General features: G+C 40.9%; 2 protein-coding genes across 5 annotated transcripts in view; one reads left to right on the top strand and one right to left on the bottom strand.

Annotated features, from left to right (window-relative positions):
- The window catches only part of LOC138958174 (DNA polymerase beta-like), a 23,710-nt gene extending 13,475 nt beyond the window's left edge, over positions 1 to 10,235 (bottom strand). The window contains exons 1-7 of the mRNA XM_070329259.1: positions 9,918 to 10,235; positions 8,735 to 8,859; positions 7,442 to 7,516; positions 6,934 to 6,992; positions 6,670 to 6,719; positions 6,184 to 6,235; positions 5,718 to 5,772 (exon numbers count right to left, since the gene is read on the bottom strand). Of these exons, the coding sequence (XP_070185360.1) occupies positions 5,718 to 5,772; positions 6,184 to 6,235; positions 6,670 to 6,719; positions 6,934 to 6,992; positions 7,442 to 7,516; positions 8,735 to 8,859; positions 9,918 to 10,185 (684 nt within the window). The 5' untranslated portion in view covers positions 10,186 to 10,235. The remainder of the gene's footprint in view (positions 1 to 5,717; positions 5,773 to 6,183; positions 6,236 to 6,669; positions 6,720 to 6,933; positions 6,993 to 7,441; positions 7,517 to 8,734; positions 8,860 to 9,917) is intronic.
- A 27-nt stretch (positions 10,236 to 10,262) lies between these two features.
- LOC138958170 (glutamine--fructose-6-phosphate aminotransferase [isomerizing] 2-like) overlaps positions 10,263 to 23,837 on the top strand; it is a 76,126-nt gene continuing 62,551 nt past the window's right edge. For 2 of the 4 annotated variants that reach the window (XM_070329252.1, XM_070329251.1), the window contains exon 1: positions 10,265 to 10,394. In XM_070329252.1, coding sequence (XP_070185353.1) covers positions 10,388 to 10,394 — 7 coding nt within the window. In that variant the 5' untranslated portion in view covers positions 10,265 to 10,387. Of the gene's footprint in view, positions 10,395 to 23,837 lie in introns of all 4 variants that reach the window. The other 2 variants (XM_070329250.1, XM_070329249.1) reach the window with 2 other exon arrangements.

Raw genomic sequence — 23,837 nt, 5'->3', positions numbered from 1 at the left:
ACCCGCCACTCAGTGACTTTCCAGGAAGAATCAAATGCAGTATGCGGCATTACACACACACACACACACATTCTCTCACACACACAAACACACACACACGAGTGTGTGTGTGTGGGGGGGGGGAAGCGTCTACCCCATGAAGTTTTTCATTTCACAATATCCATCAAGCAAGCCTAAGCCGGCCTTCAAGTCAAAGAAAGGGAAACAGGCTTCAGTTACCCGTAAAGCCGTATAAGAACGAAAGCATGCGTGCTCACGGATGTGAAACTGAGAACGCTTCATTACCATTCTTGCTGTAAGTAGACAATCGGTATCCATGCACGGCTGACTCACGATCTTTCAAGAAATTGTAATTCCAATCGTGATAATAATGTATCACAAAACCCGGGTACATTACTGTTCCGCGTTCCTGGAAAAGTTTGAAAAGAGGGAATGCAGGGAGGCTGGAGTGGGGGTGCAAGGTGGGATTTGGGTGGGGGAAGGTTGGTGGGTAGAAGGGCCAAGAGGGTTGATTGTCGTGTAATTAAAGTGTCTGGAACATGACATAACAGAACGCGTCTCGTCTCGAATGGGCCAATAGGTTTTAAGGGACATGAAAAGCCAACAGCCAACTGTTCTTTTGGGGGGATCGGATAGGGTGCTTCAAAATACAACACGCATAAAACACATAAGTCACAGGACACATTACTAGTGTCATATTATTGTGGTAAACACTGATCCCCCACCCCCTCCCACCATATTGGTGGTATCATTTTGTGTGGAAGAGTCAACTCTGGCTATTTTTATTTTATTTTTTATTTTAAGAGACTCTGAATACTGAGATTATTGAGGACGACATTAGCATGTTTCCAAAGGGGACACTCGCAGAGAGAGGCAGAGAAACAGAGAGGCAGAACAACAAAGAGTGGCAGCGAGAGAGACAGAGACCAAGACAGACAGAGACCAAGACAGACAGAGACGCTCTCGTAAAAGAAAACAGCATGTACTTATACTACACTACACTCTTTTTTTTTAAACCACTAAAACAAACACACACCAGGATGTGATGCCAAATTAACTTTCAAATAAGAAAAGACAAACCGACTATTGGGAAGAGCTGAGTTATGAGGGCGAACAACTGCAGTGTGTCAGTGTTGCTGTAATTTACCTACAATTACCGTTCCGCACCGCTGAGAATGTCTTCATACCTGTGCAGTGTAGGAGGTATATCCGTGTTTAATTTGGCCTCTCAGAAAAACCCCTGTTCCACTCCCAGTACATTTCCGCTTGACATCATAGGTAAGACTATAAGACTCCAGTTACAGGGAATCAAAAATAGGCTCAGAACAGCGTCATTCATTCCAAAGATGATTCGGCTCTACTGTGAAAAGTCATGGTAGACAAACACTTACCGGTGACTATTTTCTGTAGTCAGCAAAACGTTGTCCATTTTAATTATGTATGTATTTATTAATGCATGCGTGTTTGTGTGTGTGTGTGTGTGTGTGTGTGTGTGTGTGTGTGTGTGTGTGTGTAGTGTGTGTGTGTGCGTGCGTGCGTGCGTGCGTGCGTGCGTGTGTGTGTGTGTGTGTGTGTGTGTGTGTGTGTGTGTGTGTGTGTGCGTGCGTGCGTGCGTGCGTGTTTCTTTCTCTTTAAATTTGCAACATCGCGATCAATCTTTGGCAACCATTCATTGTAGATTATATGTCTGGTATTACAATGTTCGTGTGCATCAGTGTAACAATGCAACCTCCACTTCAGACACCCGTTTAAGCCTCCCCCCCCCCCCCCCCACACACACCTTTTTTTTTTTTTTTTTTTGGGGGGGGGGGGTTATACCTCAGCTTTCCAGATTGTCTGTAAATAGCCTCTATTCACTTACCTCCACATAAGACTCCTTCCTTTTTAAGACCCGTATATTAGGATTTACAAGGGGGATTGCACAGTACAGAAACCAGGAAGTCTACTTGCTGTCACAGGGTCAACAAGCCATAGACGTTTTTTTGCCAGTTCAAGAACATGTGTACTACACCACGCATGTTAATCAACTTCAGGGGCGGACGAGGGGGGGGGGGGCACAGGGGGCACGTGCCCCCCGCCCCCCCCCCCCCAAAAAAAAAGAAGAAAAAAAAAAGATTTTTCTATGCTGATTCTATGACCATTTCTAAGTTCAAATGGCACCAGATGGCACCATTTTGCTTCATTGGGCAAAAAAATTTCCGGGGGGGCATGCCCCCGGACCCCCCTAGCAAATTCGGGCGCTTCGCGCCCATCACATTTACTTTCGATTCAAAGTGCCCCCCCCCCCCCTTACAAAGCAACTGATCCGCCCCTGAACTTGAAGGGTAAATGGCATCCAGGAAACCCCACCTGAGAGTATTGTAAAACATATACATGTAGATAAGCTAAACTTGCAGTTCCGTGATCGGGTATCAATTGCATTTGTCCTACATTCTCTAAGCCAATAGCACATAAAGGGTGGGTAGTGTGACAAGTTGAATGTACAAAACTTGTCACAAAGTTTATTTATACAGTGGTGCCTGCCATGAAGTAACATCCCTGGGACCATCAAAAGTGTCCCTACAGTGCAGGTGGACAGGTATGATAGTTTGATCATCTTAGGCCTAAAAAAAAAAAATAGGTGTGGTTACGGTAACCCGACCTACCCTATTTTTTGGGGCCGACCCTATAACTTTTTATTACATTTGTCAAAACAAAACAAAAATTTAATTTTTTTTTTTTAAAACAAACAAACAAAACCGAGTGCAAAAAACGCAATGAAAGCGAAAGCGCTCGAGTCGCACACTTATTTCCCTGTCAAGTAGGTTTAATTTGTACACATTAGAAGAAAAAAAATTAAAAAGTGATTGCCTACCTTCCTACCCTAATTTTTTTGGCTATGTTATCTTAACCACACCTATTTTTTTTGTTGCCTTAACAAAGAGACAACAGAAGGTGTCCTTTCTGTGGAAGTGTCCTCTCATCAGAGGCACAGTGAACCTCACTTTTACAGACCTAACAAAATCTGAGAAAATCAGGTCTTAAAAAAGGAGGGAGTCTTAAAACGGAGGTAGAGTAACTAAGGTTATGAACAGAACATCTGAAAAAGTAAGGTCTTAATTAAAATATAACAAGTCGCGTAAGGCGAAATTACTACATGTAGTCAAGCTGTGGAACTCACAGAATGAAACTGAACGTAGTCCGCCGCTAGTGCAAAAGGCAGTGAAAGTCAAAACTTGACTAAATGTAACAAGTCGCGTAAGGCGAAAATACAATATTTAGTCAAGTAGCTGCCATTTTTCAGCAAGACCGTATACTCGTAGCATCGTCAGTCCACCGCTCATGGCAAAGGCAGTGAAATTGACAAGAAGAGCGGGGTAGTAGTTGCGCTAAGAAGGGTAGCACGCTTTTCTGTACCTCTCTTTGTTTTAACTTTCTGAGCGTGTTTTTAATCCAAACATATCATATCTATATGTTTTTGGAATCAGGAACCAACAAGGAATAAGATGAAAGTGTTTTTAAATTGATTTGGACAATTTAATTTTGATAATAATTTTTATATATTTAATTTTCAGAGCTTGTTTTTAATCCGAATATAACATATTTATATGTTTTTGGAATCAGCAAATGATGGAGAATAAGATAAACGTAAATTTGGATCGTTTTATAAATTTTTATTTTTTTTTACAATTTTCAGATTTTTAATGACCAAAGTCATTAATTAATTTTTAAGCCACCAAGCTGAAATGCAATACCGAAGTCCGGGCTTCGTCGAAGATTACTTGACCAAAATTTCAACCAATTTGGTTGAATAATGAGGGCGTGACAGTGCCGCCTCAACTTTCACGAAAAGCCGGATATGACGTCATCAAAGACATTTATCAAAAAAATGAAAAAAAACGTTCGGGGATATCAATCCCAGGAACTCTCATGTAAAATTTCATAAAGATCGGTCCAGTAGTTTGGTCTGAATCGCTCTACACACACACACAGACAGACAGACAGACAGACAGACAGACACACACACACACACACACATACACCACGACCCTCGTCTCGATTCCCCCCTCTACGTTAAAACTTGACTAAATGTAAAAAGGGCGAAGTGTCCTCTTCTAGTCAGCCATTGAATAGTTTACTGGTATGCATGTCCTCATAATTTCTCAGAATCAAATCGGTTCACAAAGGCAGTCAACCAGTTTCTTCCACTAAACAGCACAGTATATTGACATTCAGCTAGATTTTAAATTGTATTGAAACCATACAACAATTCACTAAGTTTTTGTTCTTTTTATCGTCTCATTATCATGTGCATGCGTGTCTAATAAAGAGACCATTACTTGTGAATGATTCGTTTTGACTTTCATTAGATATTCCATAAAGTAAGAGTTTTTTTGTTTTTGATTAAATGCACTGGCATTCCTCATAACTCTTCACTAAACCTCCCCCCCCCCCCCCCCCACCTCCTCACCACTACCATACACTTCCCTGACATCATCACCCCCACCATCATCGCCACCACCACCACCCTACCTTCCACTTCATGGGTATGAGAGGAAGGAGGAGCAGGTTTAGCTTATCCTGTTCTTTATGATTAGAAATTGATATGAAAAATGCCTCTGAGCAGAACTTCTTGGAAAAGATTGTTCTACACTGACATGGCTGCAGCTTCTTGGAATAATACTACAGGATTTAACTTTAAACACAGTGTAAACTGTAACCTCTCCCTTTTCAACAACGCCAAATACCTAAGAAAATCAGATCTTCAAATGGAGGGAGTCTTGGGCCAAAAAGAAAAATATGTCTGTTTCCGGTACCCGACCGACCCTATTTTTAAGCGCCGACCCTAAAGTTTTTTTTCGCTTTTCGCACCCCCCCCCCCCCCCCCCCCCCCCCAAAAACAAAAACAAAATATAAAGTCAAGTATACTTTATTTAGTTTCAATATATCTAGGTCAAAAACATGTGCTAAATAATTGTAAGTAAACTAAGGAAGCGTTTACAAAATTTTTTTTTTAAAAAGTTGTAAGAAAAAGGTAAAAAACAAATTTAAAAATTTAAATTTAAAAAAAACCGACCGACCGACCCTATTTTGTTTGCGATGTTACCAGAAACAGACATATTTTTCTTTTTGGCCTTCTCTTTGGGATAAATTGAACAACATGTCAGAAAGGGGGTGGGGAGGCAGGAGTTGGGGAGGCAGGGAGAGGAGTTTTAAATTAGGGGGTCATAAAAGAGGGGTTCAACTGAATGGTCCATTCATTTTTCACAGGAGTCATTGAGGGTGGGGTACAATAAAATGTTTTAGATATAAACACTCATTCAGACTGGGACAAAGACAAAATAAAAAGCAAGTGGCTCTCTGCCACAAGGAATTTTCAACAAAAAAGAATGGATGCAACACTTTGTGAAGGTTACACACCTGTAGCAGGTTACTACATTTCAGGTTCACAAGAAGAAGTTTAGAAATATCACACACACACACCCAAGTGGTTTAGTTATGCAGACACAGACACAGCTAGAGACGCCACAGTTGAAAACATAAACACACACACACTTTCTTTCTCTATCTCTCTGGCTCTCTCACGCACACACACACGCGCACACACACACACACACACACACACAAACACACACACACACACACACACACCGTGACACACACCAACACACACACACACACACACACACACACACACACACACACACACACACACACACACATTCACACACACTTACCCTCATCTTCAACATTTCTTCACGTGGGATACGTTTTTCAAAATCTTCAAAGTGCCTGAAAAATATAAAACAAAATAAGCAAATAGTTCAAAGACCCAAGTGCCTGAAAATCATAAAACAAAATAATAAAATGCATTGTATCTAAAAGCTACAAACTTGGTTAAATGAAACCGTCATGTACTTTAAGTGTTCATAAAAATACAAAGAATACTTCAAAAGATCTTTCTTGCTGTGGAACACTTTAGTTAATGGTGTACTCCACAGACTTTGAATGTTTTAGCTGTCTTTGTTTCATACTGCAGACCTTCAATTAAACAAAATTATGCACGCTAGCATACACACACACACACACACACACACACACACACACACACACACACACACACACACACACACACACACACACACACACACACACACACACACATAACACACCCGTGCACAAGGTACTCAGAATGACACTTACTTCAGTCCAATCTTCTGGTGGTGGTTGAGTTTTTCCTGGTGCTTTCTCAACTCTGCGAACACACACACACACACACACACACACACACACACACACACACACACACACACACACACACACACACACACACACACACACACACACACATCAAATGAATCAAAACATACACAATTTAAAAAAAACTGTAGCAGCATTAGATGTTCCTGTCCTGATATATACACAGACCCATACACAAAAATACAAAAAAAATACAAATACAACAGCATCTGCAGCTCAACAAGTAATTTAAGTGCTAAAAAAACCTAATGTGTGCAGCTCATTAGGAGCTATATTTACTTCTGAATGACAACTTCAGGACTTTGAAAAAAAACCACCACAGGTACCGTGGAACACCCCTTTTCAGACAATGACCATTATAATTAAGTCTAATAATAATTAAGTCTACAAACGAAACAAAATGGGAAAGAACATGTCTGTTTTACCCACCTTCTATGCTTGTTATGCCTTCCGCCACCAGCTTTTGAGCATTTGCAGGACTGAAAAACACAACATAATTGTTACTGTATTTTTAACCACCATGTGTGTTTCTTGAGTACAGTGTACAGTATCTTTCTTTGTTGGTTTCCTTCTTCTTCAAACCATGAGATAATTGTCATCAAATTCTGCACTTTTTATGCTAAAGGTGTGTTTCATTCTTTCAATAATTGAAATGAAAGTTAAAAGTATTCATATATACAAACTTTGTCTTACCCAATGCCAGTGACTTTGGTCAGTTCAGTTATCGCCACATTGGTGTCATTTGCTCGAATCTGGAAGTAAAGTGGGATGGAGATTAATGTTTGATAGTTATTCTTAAACATTCAAATCATATAGACAAAAAAGCTTCATAAAACTCACACACAAAAACCACCCATAATAATTCAGAACAAGTTCCATGAATTCTTAAGAAATGCATTACTACATGAAAACATGCATAGAAGAAGTCTTTATACATCCAACGAACACTGGATTGTCCTTCTTTGAGCCATGTGACATCAGAGCTGACTTAAGAATCTTATTTGGGAGGCTGGCTGAGACTTCTAAGGCATGTTTGTTTCATTTAGAAAAAAATGGAAAGAATTCTGACTCCAACAGTCTTTCCAAAAATAAATGTAATTTGTATTTTTAAATGACATAAGATGACAGAGCGATGCTGTAGAAAAATCTCAATTAATAATCTGTGTCATGTCTTGTCATGTATAACGTTGATTTAGTCTACCTTTTCAAGTTTTTGTAGTTTTCCTGTCTGGATGAATTCATCGATCTTCTTGGCAATTTTGTCACCGACCCCATCCTGAAATACAACACATGTACACACAAATGCAGAACATAGCAGTTACCTGAAAAACACTTGTGGTCATCCACATAAATGATATAGTTTACACTGAGAGGACATTTACATATCATTTTGCCCTACCCATCTCACAAAGTTATGTAAACCTCTATAAACAAACTGAACCACTCAATTCTTTTCTTTCATATTTTTGTTCTTTCTGTCGGTCTTTCTGTCTATCAATCTGCCTGCCTTCCATTTTTATTACTTCTACAACTGAGCTGTATGGGAATACAAATGACAGTAAAAGACAAACCGTTTTCTAGTGTATGGTCTTTACTTTTCCAACACAACCAATACATATAATTATGTACCTTCACTAATTAATGGAACAAACATCAGATGGAAAAGGCAGTGGAAGGAATCATAAACACAGTCGGGCGGGGATGTAGCTCAGTCGGTAGCGCGCTGGATTTGTATCCAGTTGGCCGCTGCATGTCAGCGTGAGTTCGTCCCCACGTTCGGCGAGAGATTTATTTCTCAGAGTCAACTTTGTGTGCAGACTCTCCTCGGTGTCCGAACACCCCCGTGTGTACACGCAAGCACAAGACCAAGTGCGCACGAAAAAGATCCTGTAATCCATGTCAGAGTTCGGTGGGTTATAGAAACACGAAAATACCCAGCATGCTTCCTCCGAAAGCGGCGTATGGCTGCCTAAATGGCGGGGTAAAAACGGTCATACACGTAAAAGCCGTGGGAGTTTCAGCCCATGAACGAACAAACAAACAAACAAACTAATTAATGGAACAAACATCAGATGGAAAAGACAGTGGAAGGAATCATAAACACAGTCACCCCGTCCTGGCAACCACCTGCTGATTACCATCACCTGCCTATTACGGCCATCCCACAACGAGGATGTTTTCTCTCCATAATTCATCTTTTAATAGCGATCTCTACCAGTGTACCACTCTTATAGTTAGTCCATTTTGTGGTTAATAAAGACAGGTTCTTCTTCTTCTGCGTTGGTAGGCTGCATCTCTACCTTATGCTTGTGTTTTGTATCAGCAGACTACATGCAGGGGCATTTTTCCCTGCCATTTATGATTTAGGCAGCCATACTCCATTTTTAGGGGAAAATACAAGTTTGACTGTGCAAGCTTTCAAGCATGCAGCAGAAATCAGATTGAATAGGTAGTGGAAAGACTTGATAATCAAAATGAGAAGTATATACTTTACCAGCTTTTTTGCTTGATCACCACTCATAATCTGGGTTGGATGCTTTGCGATGATACCAGCTGCCTTGCGATATGCGTTGTACTTATGCATGGCACGGTTCACATTTTTCTCATAGGTCGCCAGTTCTGGTTGACAGTAATCAAGAAAACATGACAAACATGATTCAAGTGTTTGCTTCTTAATAAGCTTGTACTTATAAGAGTGTTATTTTTCTTGCAGGCTCAAAATATGCAAGAACAAATTTAATCAAAATTGCAAGGGAAACCCCCCCCACCCGGGCCCCCCCCCCCCCCCCCCCCCCCCCTTTAAGACTCCCAAATATAAGGCTCACTCCGCGATCCGTTTTAAGAAGCTTATGTCGCAGATGGTTTTTTTTCGTATCCTCTGAAAATTTACCCCAATTGTAAGACTCCCTCCTTTCTTAGGCATGATTTTCTCAGATTGTTGGTGGTCTTAATATAAATGGGGGGGGGGGGGGGGGGGGTGGTGGTGGTTCCACTGTACACGAATAATCAGTGAATAAAAATAAAAAAAGAATGCAGATATGTTCTATAGATGCCTACGTACATGTTCAATTCTGTAGCTAGCTGCTATTTCTACTGAGAAAAAACAAAATCTACGCGGGTACTGTCCCCATTTTTTTCTAACATTTTTATTGCCTCCCCTGGACAATACAAAAGGGACTGATGATGAATCAAATGAATCATCTACATCTGCTGAGAAGAATACAAAATACTACACTAAGGAAAATCGTCCATGTTTATAGAGGCATATTCAGGTATCCGTTTGATTGACAATAATTATTCCATCAAAAGCTCTAACACAAGATGAACGTATACAAGGAATGGGCATATGCCATCAATATTATTCCCAAAAAATGTTTGTATACATATATGTGTGTGTGTGTGTGTTAGTGTGAGTGTGTGTGCGATTGTGTGTGTGTGTCTGTGTGTTTGGGGTGGTAGTGTCAGGTTTCCAAAGGGAAGGGTAAAAACTGATCCCCCTGCTAAAAACAGCAGACTCTCATCTCCAACCACACACACATGAAGCCTTTGTACATTGCATTTCGCGTGTGTCTTCTGTTTACAATAGAAACTGGACACCTTTTTCACCTGTAGAGCAATTCCGTTAAATTCTGCAACAAAACAACTTTAACACAACATTCTGAGTAATCGCTATTTACCCATTAGAAAATCGCTGAAGTCAGCGTTTGGGTTTGACGACGGATCGAGTCCCTTTCGTTTACTCATGTTGTTGCTTTCTGTGTTCTCTTTCACAAAATGCGTCTGCTCTCCCTCTCCCGTCGTGCAAAGCACGCGTAAGTTCCGGTTCGTCTGTCTCGGTTGTCTACAAATCTCAAGTACAGCCAAACTGATCACTTTTTGATTTTTGTGTGAATTGAAAGAGACAATCTTACTACAGTTGAGATAACGAGCGATCAATCTGGCCATGTAAGCCCCGGCCTGTCCTACGCGGGCGTCTTGCGTCACTCGCTGGCTTTGCCCGAAACGATCCCGGAAGTATACGGGTCAGAGGTCGTCTGCATAAAAGCGCTGGCAGAACGTGGCACGGGCATTGACAAGTTGAGGTTCGTCTTGTTCACACTTCGGCTTTGCTCTTGCTTCAATCAGAGATTCAATTACAGCAGTCATCATGTGTGGTAAGTGAAACGTTTACTCCCCTTCTTGAATGTGTGGCGGACAAGTTGTTATCAGAGTGGGAAAATATCGTCTGCTATGGCACCTACTGACCTAGAGTAATCGGTGCCTGTGTGGTTCCCTGGAAGATATGATCATATGTAGTGCCAGACTAAAATCTAAGAGTGGTGGATTAGATCTAGTAAGAACTAAGACCGTCTTCATTCCGTGTTCAAGTTGACTGCAAAGTACAGTCCAGAGTCTATTTGGTAGACAGTAACGTTTTTGATAGAAAAAAGAAGAGCAGAAGCGCACGGGTCTCATGCAGTTTGTGTGTGTGTGTGTGTTAATTGTCTGTATAGACAAAGTGTTATTTTTTTTGCTGTGGCTTAAGTTTGGTTAGATAGTATTGATGTTTACAAACACAGGGTTGAGTGTCATTACTGTTACATGTGCATTTTTCACCTTTCAATTATCTGTTTGTTGTTTTTTTGTCAGAAAAACAGTACTTTATTAGTTATAGATGTCTAAATGTCTAAAATACAGGGTAAGGAGTACGTGTCATTTAAAAAAAAAAATGCTATTGTTAAACAAGAAGAGCAAACGCTCGATCGAGTCACTTTCGCAGTTCTGAATATTATATGAGGCATCAGATGGACAGGAAGAAATTGCTATTCACAACACAATACAGATGTAAATAATTTGATGTAAAGAATAATCCTATAAAGTTTGAATCAAATCCGATGAATAGTTTCAGAGATATGATATTTCAATTTTTTTCCTTCAAGACATACCTGTGACCTTGAAAAAGGTCAAAGGTCACCAAAGCAGACGTCAAAGTGTAGAGGTCACTGGGAGTCACGTTCACATAAAATTTGAGCCCGGTCACTTTTATAGTTTCCGAGAAAAGCCCAACGTTAAGTTGTGTGTTGCCGAACAGAAAAGGCTAGTTATCTCCCTTGTTTTTCTGATAACGTTCGTAAAAGGCTACAGATGTAAATACTTTGATGTAAAGAATAATCCTACAAAGTTTCAATCACATCCGATGAACTTTGTCAAAGATATAAAATGTCTAATTTTTCCTTTGACGCTGACCTGTGACCTTGAAAAAGGTCAAAGGTCAACGAAACCATCGTTAAAGTGTAGAGGTCATTGGAGGTCACGACTAAACAAAATATGAGCCGGATCGCTTTGATAGTTTCCGAGAAAAGTCCAACGTTAAGGTGGTGTCTACGGACGGCCGGCCGGACGGCCGGCCGGACGGCCGGCCGGACAGACTAACACTGACCGATTACATAGAGTCACTTTTTCTCAAGTGACTCAAAAATGAGTGGTTTGAGGATGTGAAATTCGTATTTCAGTAGCCGGTTATAATAAGATCAAGTTTCACAGATATGCAGTACATGCACGGTTAATATTTGTATCTCTGATAAACAGGACTAACCCACACACACACATACACACACACACACACACAGGGAAAAAGAGAGAGACAACCAGAGCAAATGCCAGCAGACCTTTTCAGCAATGCAGAACTTGTCCTTTGTAATGGAATGTGTCATACATAATTATCACGAATGTGTAATGCTTTCTTAGCTGCATAGATCTGATCATTGCTGTGATGTTGTCATCATTTACACCCCCTTCATGAATCATTTACAAAACAGCAGCTGTATGCATGAATCCACCCTAATTATGTCAGTTGACTCACAGCAATAAACCTGTTAGCTTAATTATGCTTGGTATGGTAAATTAATTAACCTGTGCACAGTTTTGAAAGAAGAATTTAATTATGCTACATGTGTGTACTTTTACAAAAGAAGAACACATTCATGAATATCATTGAAGGGTATATACTCTATTCAGTAATGAACAAAACACAAAACATTGATTGTGCACAATGCCAAGTCATTTGAATAAGTATTGATACAATTGTATTATAAGATAAAGCTTACAAGTTACATTCATATATATACATACAGCCTGATAATGCAGTACTTCACATGATAAATCAGAACAAGGAGAAAAAGAAGTTGAACAGTTACACTTACAGAGCTGGCACTGTGCCGGTTTATTCAGTTTAGCGTTTTCCATCATTTCTTCATGCCGGTATAAGAGAGTTTACACTCAGAGGTATCATGAAACACTGAAACTAGTGCTACTTCTAAAGATAAATAATGATTTCCTACAATTAACAGCATGCCCTTAAGAGATAGATCATGATTTCCTACAAATAGCAACATGCCCTTTAAACCTCCTAATTTCAGACTACCTTTATGGTAAGTGCGTAAAGTGGTGACATTGTACAACACAGACTGATGAAGATTTGTAGTGCAGACAGATCGTGATTTCTCCCCAAGTGTGGCCTTTACTCGGAAGAGTGAGGCTAGTTGGCTAGTTGTGTTAGAGGCAGGTGGAGGTAAATTGTTGGGTGGAGGTAAATTGTTTAGTCGGCATGGACGGGGGACCACTTCATCACAGTGGACCCATCCTTAGGAGGGAAAGGCTTTTTCAACAAACCCTCTTGCGTCTAGGTGACACTGGCCTAGGAGCCTGGACCCACTGACTCCAGAGGAAGAGAGCTCAGGTGTTGGGAGTTAGCCTATGGAAAAGCGAAATAATGAGAGGGCCTTAACACAAGATTAGCTGTAGGTGTGAAGGTACAGGTAGGCCCCCTCACTTTGTAAACTTGTGAAACAAAATCCATTGATGCTGGTTTGTGTTTCTGCATGGCCTGTCAGTTGCAACGATGTACCAGAATAAACAAGAATTGTGGGAGATTTTCCTCTTGATATGTCAAAATTGTTCCCCCTATGTTAATACAGTGAAACACCCCTTTCAAAATCGACCTTTTCCCCATTAAGTACTCGCTGTCTCAGATTGTCTGTTCATATAACCTACTTCATTTTTTAAGACCTTAAGTTTCTCAGATTTGTGGAGGTGGTAAAGGGGGTTCCACTGTATTTTGTATAGGTATTTAATGATGCTTCAGATTCCTAGCAGTTTTTGCTGTGGCAGAAGATTGGGCAAAGGATGCACGAAAACTCTGAAGCAAAATAGACACAGATCAATGGGGGGGGGGGGGGGGGGGGGGGGGGGGCGGGGGCAGGGGGATTGTTTTGTTTATTTGTTAAGCCTTCTGTTTTGTGTTGCCCAATTTAGTTTTGTTTTGTTTGTTTCATTTCTTCTGTGCTGCTCTGTTTCATTTGTAAGAGGTGAGAGGGCTTTCACAGTGTTGAAAGGTGAAGGTGAAAATTGAACAGGAGCAAACAGTAGCAGAACACCTGTACACTGCCTGGGGGGGAGGCAGGTAGGATAGTGAGAGGACAGAGGAGGTAAATGGGGTTGGGGGGGGGGGGGGGGCAAGGGGAAGGTTACCGGGCTCCGTGAGTGCAAACATCTAAGTGGGAGGTTTGAGAGGGGAGTGAAAAATCCTCACTTGTTTCTGAAATGTACAGACCTTTACACTTTTCTGTCTGTTTATCTGTCTGTTTATCTGTCTGTCTGCCTTTTTTTCTTCCCTTCTGTCTTTTGTTTCTTTCTTTCTTCCCTTCTTTCTTCCCTTCTTTCTTTTGTTTGTTTCTTTTTTTTCTGTCTTGTCATTTCTTTTCTACTTTTGCCCTTTCTTTCTTTCTTTCTTTCTGCCTCTTTCTTCTTTTCTTTCTCTCATTCTTTCTTCTTTCTCTTAAAAAAAAAAGAAATTGCTGTAATTTTTTTTTTATAAAGTTTGGGTATTATTTTTTGGTATTTTGCCTTTTTTCTGTAAGTGTACTGTGCTGATATATCATCAAATTTAAATTGGCATATTCCAAGTTTCAAAAAATCATTTGCCACTTACAGTAAACTTGGCACGCACACAATAATATTGCACCACTTTTTGTAGCTCAACCAATATAAATTCATACCTTTGTCATTTTATTCAACTCTATAATGTATGCCCTAAAAGGCACCTCTTTGGGGCTATTTTCGCACACAGTTTGGACTGAGGATTTGTTTCAAAGGGGTGACTAGAAGGTAATAAATCCATGATTTGATACTGGTTGACTGTCCCATTCTTAGAATTGGGCTTGGGGAATTCCCTCTCAACCTATGTGAGCAATCAGCTCTGCAGAAGAAAAGGTGACAGCAGGATGTAAGTAACCAATACAAGTTTAGCTTTCTTGCACAACAGTCAGTGCAGAACTTTATACAGTGGAAACCCCCCTTTCAAGACACTTATTCCAGTTGAGCGATGCCTCAAAAGTGCTATTAATTCATTGAAAGCAATGACCTGTGAAGTTTCTGTTCTGCCGGAACAAACTCGCGCACGCACCAGAGCACACACACGGACCCACGCACACACACACACACCGGACCACTCACACACACACACCTATCTTTCATGCCCACCTACACATCGGCTATTGAATGAAGTTATCGCTGCACTAAAGCACAGCCTGGATACATCTGTACAAACCAGACCTAGATACCGACCTACTGCCTTCACTTCTGTCAACTACAGTGGAACGTCCCTTTTTAAACCTCCAAAAATCTGGGGGGGGGGGGGGGGGGGAAATCAGGTCATAAAAAGGAGGGAGTCTTGAAATGGCGGTAAATTTACAGATTTTATTAACAAAACGTCAACGAAATCACGGTCCTGAAAGGGAAGGAGTCTTAAATTGAGTGTTCTTACACTGTACAACATGAGCGAGAGTAAGTGACTAACTGTAAGTGTAAGGTACATTTTTTCCGCCTACACAATCTGTCCAGGATTTTACACTGAAAAAGATCACCCTTCCACTTGATTACGAGCAAAAAATCAATGGCCAAGCAGCTTCCTGTGCAGAGAGATTTCTTTTAATTTATTTTATTCCTTTATTATTTATTTTTATTTATTTTTATTTATTTTTCTGAATTGATTTTCGCAGATGGAAATAGGTGTCAGTTATAAAATGTGATCGCTGTACTATAAGGTGCACAATTGCTTTCAATGTTACTTCGAACATTTTGCCAACGACCACGGTACTACTTGTCTCCGAAAACCCCGAAAACCTCATCAGAACTTAAGAAAATTCGTCCTTAGATCGTGTTTTGTGACATATTTTGTTTGAAATCATAGCCCCCGACTTAGTTGTCGGGGTTTTCGGAGTCAAGTAGTACCCACCGAACATGGTTTGTTTCCTCTCAATGTTAGGCAATGAGGATAGCTTTAGAAGGACGATTTTTGGTTCAATTTGCGCAATGGGAAAGTATTCGTCACACGAGAACAGATCTGATGTATTTCATATACACACCAAGGCAGGAAAACGAAGGGAGGGCCACTTCTGTTTCTGCTACCAAAGAGAAGTACAAGGGATACGAGGGCTTTTTCGAAAGTTTTGAGATGCACGGCTTTATTGATCACGCAGGCTGTTTAAATTGTCACGCATGTCGTCCCGAGCCGCGAACATTCTTGCACGTGCGAAAAATAATATTCATATTCATGTATACATATAAATCATACCAAGCTGGTGTAAATGACATTTTAAAGTGTCAGGCAAATGGAAACTCTGGAAAATAGACGAGAAAACAATCGCCTCATGATGCTGTACAAAATCAAGCACAAGATGGTCGGCATAGATGAAAAGAACTATCTCCATAGCTCCGACGCAAGAACAAGAGGAGATGGGCTGAGGCAGCAACAGGACTTCCATAAAGCCCTATGCAACACCTTTTTCCCACGGACTATCTCCAACTGGAACCATCTTCCCACGACGACGACATCAGCCCCAAGCCTTGAGTCGTTCCGCTCACGTCTCCGCGGTAGCAGTCCCCTGCAACCGCCAGTGGGCAACCCCTAATCCCTCAACCCCTGTACATAGTTTTAAACGCCTCCCAACCTATCCAGTTCCTGCCCTTTCTCAGTGCTGGTTTTTTTAAATTGTCATCCCGATTCCAAGAGGCACACACCGCATCCGGAATCGACAAGTGACATCAACGCGGGACCACTTACGTTTATCAAATAAACCCGGTCCCAACGGAGAGAAGAAGAAGAAGAAGAAATGGTCACAGCGCGTGCTGACCAGGTGACGTGTGTTTGGCACGTGGAGCAGGGTATGTTCAGGCAAGAGTGATGACCAGTAGGGAAGAAAGGTGATGGAGTGAACAGGCCACGCAGACCTTAGTTCATTATTCTGAAAACAATGCGGCAGTTAAGAATCACGTTAATTACTCTGAAAACATGCGACACTTAAGAATGAAATTAATTACTCTGAAAAACATGCTACAGTTAAGAATGAAGATAATTACACTGAAAAACATGCTACAGTTAAATGAAGATAATTACTCTGAAAAAATACGTGTGGGGTGTTGCTTTTGAAATACGGAGGCGTGAAACAGTTGTAAACGCACGTGACATTCGAAGCTGATCATTCAACTCTCTGTAAAGGACGTGTCATCAGCATTACGCCGAGTTTGTTTGTTGAATAACCGACCTGCGATATCGGGGAGTGAAAGCTTGGTCTGAAAATGCATGTCAGGCTCTCCTGGTCTCAGTGACTCAGGAGTTCGACGAAAAAAGTAAATAAAACTTAGCACAGTAGGAAGGTTGAACTCTGCTGTATCATCCAAGCGAAGCGAGCGAAGCGAGCGAAGCTAGGTTGGTCCCACACTAGAGTTGATTTCAACCAAATGATGTGTGTGTGTGTGTGTGTGTGTGTGTGTGTGTGTGTGTGTGTGTTAGAACCCCTAAAACTTTCACAGTTTTGACTCGACTACAACAAAAATTGGCACAGGCAATGTTATTGATCCCAGGAAGGTTTTAAGACATAAATCGTTTTGATCCGACATCGACAACGGCAGTTACAAGCGCTTCCAATTTCTAAGTCATAACAAAGAAGGAGGTCAAACCCAGGTCAAGAAGACAATCAAAACTCATGACGTCAAACTCATGACATCATTCTCTTCAACACAAGGAGCTGAATTCAAAATGTTATGACATCTTCCATGACGTCAAACTTGAGGATTCCATTTCCAAGCTAAAGTCTACTTTGTGTACATCAAATCTGGTAGCACGAGATGTTGTAAGAGACACCGTGAATTACTTGCAATCCTGGTGAGTTGGTTGATATGATGGACGACGACAACGACAACAACAACAACAACAACAACAACACCTCCACCACCAACAACAAAAAAACAACAACAACACCACCACCACCACTAACAACAACAACAACAACAACAACAACTACAACGACACCACCACCACAACCACCAACAACAAAAATCCATTAAAAACCGTTATTTTCCATTTCTCAACCGATTTTTATGAACATTTGTGAAAAGGTCCGTTGTCCCTTACTGAAGATATCGAGATTTTGGACGAGACTTCGTTATTTACTTGTAATCAGGTAATCTAGGTGTACATCAAATCTCGTAGCACGAGATGTTGGACGAGACTTCGTCATTTGCTTGTAATCAGGTAATCTTGGTGTACATGAAATCTGGTAGCACGAGATGTTGGACGAGACTTCGTTATTTACTTGTAATCAGGTAATCTAGGTGTACATCATATCTCGTAGCACGAGATGTTGGACGAGACTTCGTCATTTGCTTGTAATCGCTCTCTCTCTCTCTCTCTCTCTCTCTCTCTCTCTCTCTCTCTCTCTCTCTCTCTCTCTCTCTCTCTCTCTCTCTCTCTCTCTCTGCCAAACATATATGCATTTACCATCCAAAGCACTGCATTTTCCGAGGAAAGATATCATAAACAGAGAGAGAGAGAGAGAGAGAGAGAGAGAGAGAGAGAGAGAGAGAGAGAGAGAGAGATAGAGTAAACAAGTATGAAACAATAACCAACAACAACAACAACTACAACGACACCACCACCACAACCACCAACAACAAAAATCCATTAAAAACCGTTATTTTCCATTTCTCAACCGATTTTTATGAACATTTGTGAAAAGGTCCGTTGTCCCTTACTGAAGATATCGAGATGTTGGACGAGACTTCGTTATTTACTTGTAATCAGGTAATCTAGGTGTACATCAAATCTCGTAGCACGAGATGTTGGACGAGACTTCGTCATTTGCTTGTAATCAGGTAATCTTGGTGTACATGAAATCTGGTAGCACGAGATGTTGGACGAGACTTCGTTATTTACTTGTAATCAGGTAATCTAGGTGTACATCATATCTCGTAGCACGAGATGTTGAACGAGACTTCGTCATTTGCTTGTAATCGCTCTCTCTCTCTCTCTCTCTCTCTCTCTCTCTCTCTCTCTCTCTCTCTCTCTCTCTCTCTCTCTGCCAAACATATGCATTTACCATCCGAGCTTTGTATGGAGCATTTAACTGAGTATACGGGCCAAGGCTATCACATTCAAAGCTAAACTTATATAGCCTATGATTACAGCCCGTATAGCTCTAAGCAGAGATCTGCTACAGTGACGGAAGTAGAGGTTACATGCCGAGTCTCAGTGATTATCAAAAATAATGGTCGAAGTTAGCGGATCATGAAAAATGCGAGCTTCAGCGAGCTTTTTCATGACCGCGAACTGAGACCATTATTTTTGATAATCACTGAGACGAGGTATGTAACCTCTTTATCCCTCCTTTCTTCAGTTATTCAAAGAAAAGAGGAGTTTTTTGCGAAAGTTTGATCAAATCATATTCACCCAACCAGTCTACCTGCGCAGGCGATCGATTAATGCGCGGTTGTATAGTTCCGTGCAAATCATTCAAATTTGTTCACACTTCTTGTCAGTTTCCATGTTTTGAACTAAAATCAAGTACACAGTTATGTTGTCATTCTGCTGTGGCGGTAAAGGCAGATAGTGTGTGTTCTGGTATCGCTCAGGAAATGTTCTTTCCTCGAATGTGACTAGCAGACGAAGTTTTACACCCGTGTTCCAACGCTAAAAACTGTATGAAGTTTACTTTTCTGGGGCAAAATAGTGTATGAAACCGCTGCATGTTCTTCAAGTTGATTAAATGTTTGCAATTGATTGCGTGTGATCTGTTTATAAAATGAAATATTGTTGAAAACTGACCGTCGGATTGCAGTCTTGTCACGATGCAGCCGAAATCTGGAAGGGGAACTACTCGTGTCGCTAGACAAAGTATGAGAGTTACTTTTCCTTGGAATCTTGCTAGCAATAAACGATTGTGCACGGCAGATCTGAATTCAGAAAACAACCAAACTCATGGATTTTATATTGAGATTCATGTGTTCAAGCCTGTAGTTGCTGGTTTAAATGCGGTATGGTTGTATTGTTTGCTCCAGAAATGTATATTTTGTACGTTAGAGTGTTCTGAACTTTTGAATCGCAAAAAGTAGATCCACAATGTGTACAGTCTCTACCCATGAGCTATCGAGGATTCAGGCCCGTTGTTGGGTAAGTGATTTTGGTTGTTGGGTAAGTTACCGAAAAATAACTAGCCCTACAAGTTTACAGAGAGAAAGAAGCAGAGGGGGGGATAAAGAATGCTATCACACCATTGAAATGACATTCTTTCCGTCCCCTATAGGCGACGAAATAGGTCACACTTTTGAGTGGAAAATGCTTCGACGCCGGAGCGGGTACTGCACCCAGTGCGGTTCTAGTGCAAGTGCACTACAAAGTGCGCTTGCACTACAACGGCACTGGGTCCAGTACCCGCTCCGGCGTCGAAGCATTTTCCACTAAAAGTGCACAAAATTTGACCTATTTCGTCGCCTATAGGGGACGGAAAGAATGTCATTTCAATGGTGTGATAGCATTCTTTCCGTCACGTGACGTCTGAGCTATACCAGCTGTTTAGCTTTGAATGTGATAGCCTTGGCCCGTATACTCAGTTAAATGCTCCATACTAAAGCTCAAAGCACTGCATTTTCCGAGGAAAGATATCATCATAAACAGATAGAGAGAGAGAGAGAGAGAGAGAGAGAGAGAGAGAGAGAGAGAGAGAGAGAGAGAGAGAGAGAGAGAGAGAGGGAGAGAGAGAGAGAGAGAGAGAGAGAGAGAGAGAGAGAGAGAGAGAGAGAGAGAGAGAGAGAGAGTAAACAAGTATGAAACAATAACAACAAAACAACAACAAGAACATTACACACAAAAAAGGACAGTATTGTCATCAAAACAACAACAACAACAAACACAACAGCCACAACAACAACCACAACAACTGACAAGATTTCTAGGTGTGGAACCTCTCTCTCTCTCTCTCTCTCTCTCTCTCTCTCTCTCTCTCTCTCTCTCTCTCTCTCTCTCTCTCTCTCTCTCTCTCTCTCTCTCTCTCTCTCTCTCTCTCTCAATAATGGCTCCTTCGCTTGGGGTATGCAGTGCCAGGTCGTGCCGAAGGCACTGCACTTCTACTTAATTAATATTAGTGACTTCATTGTCAAATTGCTTCAAATCGGGTAATCCAACGGTGCTGTTATTTTCGCACTACCCCGCGTATGATTTCTATGTGAAACATTCTAAACGCATATCAATATACCTCTCTGTGATGCAACTCGTTTCTGGGGAATTCCTATTAACTGAACAGGTAGATTCTTATGTGTTATATATCTTGTAGGCGTTGTCTAATCAGTAATGTCCTTTATGGCTGTCGTGATAAGAGCGAAGGCATAAACTTGACCTATCTCTGAATTACCAATAAATAAATCCAGATCCACGTGAAACACGCCTGAGTTAACTAAATGCGGTCACTCACGCTAGTGTTCTTGTCGGTGGACGATCTGTTTGAGTTTGACCTTGGCTGGAGGCTATGTATGAATACTGCCTACCTCTGCATTCGATGGGTGCATGAACACTCCGCGCACTTTCCCAATTTTGAAGCTTCCGCGCATGTGAAACTCCCGCGCGTGGTGTATATGTAAGATGCGCGCGTGTTTTAGCAAAATGTGATGTGAAACTAGCGCGCGTGTCTTTGCTCGGTCAAATGTGAGACATTGAGACATTAACAACTGACACTTGTATATCCATGAAAACTGACACTTGTATATCTATATATTGAACACGTCTTTATTACACAGACAAGTCGATAAAAACGAATATTTTGTTCACTTATTATATAACAGAAATTACAGAAATTTCGGGTGTCTGGTATCACAGTCTGCAATTTTGGCAACTCTATCAACACGATAGAGGTAACCGTCAATTACGATGGCATCTTTTTTTCTTATGGTCTCAGACTGTTTTAAATCCATGGCAGTGACAGTGACCGGCCGACAGTGACAGTGTGAGTCTGTGTGTCTGTGAGAGGGGTAAAAAAATGTGTCACAGTGGTCATTGCATTGTGAGTGGTTAGTGAACAGTCAATGAGCAGTCAGTGAAAAGTGCTAACCGTAGGGACTGTGAGTACGCGCGCAAGTTGTATGAGCCGAACCAGTAATTCGTGCGCGGAAGTTACAACCCGATATTGCGCGGAGCATACATGTATTTTACAAGCGCGGAATTTACATATGCGCGGAAATTACCGGCTGCGCATTCGATGACCATGCAGAGTAGTGGGATGATCAACAGTGATCTCCCTCCCTCTCTCTCTTTGGCTCTCTCTCTCTCGGGTTCCGCGAGACGCTCAAGTGCCCCTTGTCGGCGAAGGGATCCAATTGCTGATCTGGCTTTAGGGTCCTTTTACATGCTTCCCGTGCTGTCTCGTATATTAAGTGTATTAACCTGTTATTGTATTCGTACTAGGTTTGTATGCTGTTCAAAGATACACCCTTCCTGTGTAAGCGAACATGTAGATCAGCACAGATCAATTCGCAGTGAAGTTATTGTTCGATGTTTAAAGATGCCTTCCTTCTCTTGTTAGTGGATATATAGATCATCTCATATATCGATTCGTGGTCAAGTCTGATTGTTTGTTGTTTAAAGATACCCTCCTTCTCTTGTTAGCGAACATGAAGATCAACACAGATCGATTTGCAGTAAAGTCTGATTATTTGCTGTTTAAAGATACATTCCTTCCCTAGTGAGCGGCCATGCTTTAAACACGGGATAAGCGCATTACTCAACTTGGATGCATATCAACAATCAACATCCTAGCTGCTTCCTAGGTTGAGAACTCTTGGCTTAATCCGCTAGTGTCCGTTAAGAAATTGATGCATAAACAAAAGTCCCACTCTGCACAAATAGCACCTAAGCTGTTGATTTTTGGTATATATCCAAGCGGAGGGATGTTCTTATTCTTTTGCACGGGAAGGACAGCGCCTTGAAGTATACATGTATTTGCCTAGTAATTGTATTCTTGTTGTGCTATTGTAAAATTGCAGTCCTAGCAAATCTGACGCCGTTCTTCAAACATTCGAGGCTGATGAAGGCTTCATATCTGTGAATGAATGCATATGCGCTACAATGATACCATTGAGGAACAAACAACAACTCCAATAATAAGTTCCCTCCACTGTATTTGGTCAAATAAATAATACAGTTACGATATATACACACATACACAATCATGAAAAGAAAGATACCAGGGTTATGGATTCAAAACCGGGTACTCACAGGTTTGGCGACATGAAAAAAATTGTTTGACAATCCCGCGCACAACCTAACAATAATATTACCCGGAGTGTATCAAAATCGCTACCCGTGAGGTAGACAGGAAAAATGAATTATATTCTCTTGGTGAAAAATAAAATGTTAACCCTTACACCGGTGCAATTCTGTAACACATGTTACATAGCCACTGGTGAATTAACAGAGAGAAAAATAACAAAAAACAGTCATATAGGTTTTCGCATCAATGGGAGGTAATCGGAACTGACCAAAAAGACTGCGCGACCGCACGCGACTATACAAACAAACAAAATAAAATACAGCAGGTATGACGTTTGCATGAATCCATGATTACGTCTACATGAACAACAGTGATAAAAGTGCGCATCTCTTCCCAGCCGTGCAGCGCTTTGAAAGTTGGAAGCATTAAAATTTAAACGGGTAAAAAGCCATCGTGAAGATACGAAAAAAAGTATGACGTCTAAAATACTTAATGATTCAAACGCATAGTATAACATATGTAATTGACAACATTGACAACAGAAAATATATACATGGTTCACACACACAATCGAGTGCACACATCCATCCATGCTTATATAAAGTCATGTACACACACACACACATGGCATCAAGCAACACACAATTAAATGACACATATGGAATATGGAAAACGTATAATGGACATGAACATGGCAAGTAATTTACACCGTTACCTACTATAAAATTGATGATATATATATACCACTCACTTGCTATTCGCCTAAAAGCTTGCGGTGTGCTGTGACACATATAAGAAACCAGAAGAAAAAAGGACTTTACTTTGGCGAAAAGAGCATATGCTGCTTATTTTTGTACATAACTGCTATAACTGTATTTTTTCCGAACACTTACATGTAAAAAACATAGAGATATATCTTACCATTTCACTAAGACAGCCAAAATAACGGTCAAATTAAGGGGAGATCATGATGACGTACATGTCTATGGTTGCACAGGGGGAAAATATTTAGTCGCTGGAACC

Source organism: Littorina saxatilis, linkage group LG2 (assembly GCF_037325665.1).
Source record: "Littorina saxatilis isolate snail1 linkage group LG2, US_GU_Lsax_2.0, whole genome shotgun sequence".
Lineage (NCBI taxonomy): Eukaryota > Metazoa > Mollusca > Gastropoda > Littorinimorpha > Littorinidae > Littorina > Littorina saxatilis.
This window is presented reverse-complemented; position numbering and strand designations above follow the sequence as displayed.